The following is a 1,153-nucleotide window of genomic DNA, read 5'->3' on the forward strand; positions in this document are numbered from 1 at the left end:
CCAAACGTAATCGGTCCGTGGTGTAAAAAAGGTTGGAGACCCCTGCTGTATATGACATACAAAAAGAAAGTCCACACCAAAGATCTCTCCTTTTTGAAAATCCTTGTCCAGTAATCAGCAAATAAATGACATACTTTACTTTAGGGTCAGCCTTATTTTATGAATCATGTCATGCTAATAATTTACCTAACTGTTGTTGTGTTATTAGCCGGTAAATTCATGCCGAAGGAGGAAGCCAAAGGAATCCACTGGATGACGTGGACCTGCGTTCTCGGACCGGAGGTCAACGGAATCTGGCCTAAATATTCCAGCGTCAACGACATCAATTCTGTGGACGCAAACTACAGCAGTGCAGTGCTGGTGACGGGCGACGACTTCGGCCTCGTCAAACTCTTCCGATTCCCTTGTCTTAAAAAAGGTCAGCTTGGTTTTGTGTCATCTGTTTCTGTGTGATCAGTGCTGAACAAACCAGTGTGCGCTAACAAATGTGATTCTTTCAGCTGCCAAATTCAAGAAATACATCGGCCACTCTGCCCATGTGACCAATGTGCGCTGGTCACATGACCTGCAGTGGGTTCTGAGCACGGGCGGAGCCGATCACTCCGTCTTCCAGTGGAGGTTTCTGCCCGAAGGAGTCATGAATGGAGTTGGAGCCGATCACTCTGTCTTCCAGTGGAGGTTTCTGCCGGAGGGAGTCATGAATGGAGTTCTGGAGCCGCTGCTGCAAGGTGATTCAATCCACCGATCCAGGGTTTCCATCATCAAATCAATTTAATTAAATAAGTACATCGAGGGAAGAGCGGCACTGTGTTCATTTACACGTGTTCAGAGTGGCTCGATTCACAGGCAATGCTGCTGGAGAAAGATTATTCTACAGGCTGCCAAGTAAAACCTTTTTCAGAAGGGTGAAGTGTGCCATTTTTAGTTAAGTCGGATGATAAAATACTTATTCCAGTTTATTGTGGGACATGAAAACCTGTTCGGAAACAGTCCGTATTTATGCATTACTGAAATTACTGGGTTTTCACAATCATGAAGCATATGGAAATGTCAGAATTTTAAATTGTGAAGAATTAATGAAGAATTTAACACATTGTAGTTTTGTAACTTAAATTAAAATGAATTACATAATATATATTATCATTTTAATATC

The 1,153-nt window shown here is 42.6% G+C and overlaps 1 protein-coding gene across 1 annotated transcript; it reads left to right on the forward strand.

Moving 5' to 3' along the window:
* Positions 1 to 214: 214 nt before the first annotated feature.
* On the forward strand, positions 215 to 728 carry LOC107698456 (echinoderm microtubule-associated protein-like 6; the record flags this gene model as incomplete). Its single annotated transcript, XM_016499467.1, has 3 exons — positions 215 to 418; positions 501 to 618; positions 679 to 728. Coding segments are annotated over exons 1-3 (367 nt in total), but the record flags the coding sequence as incomplete, so codon positions are not given.
* Positions 729 to 1,153: the final 425 nt, after the last annotated feature.

The sequence above is a fragment of the Sinocyclocheilus anshuiensis genome, unplaced genomic scaffold, assembly GCF_001515605.1.
Source record: "Sinocyclocheilus anshuiensis isolate Anshui unplaced genomic scaffold, SAMN03320099.WGS_v1.1 scaffold23567, whole genome shotgun sequence".
NCBI classification, from domain to species: Eukaryota; Metazoa; Chordata; class Actinopteri; order Cypriniformes; family Cyprinidae; genus Sinocyclocheilus; species Sinocyclocheilus anshuiensis.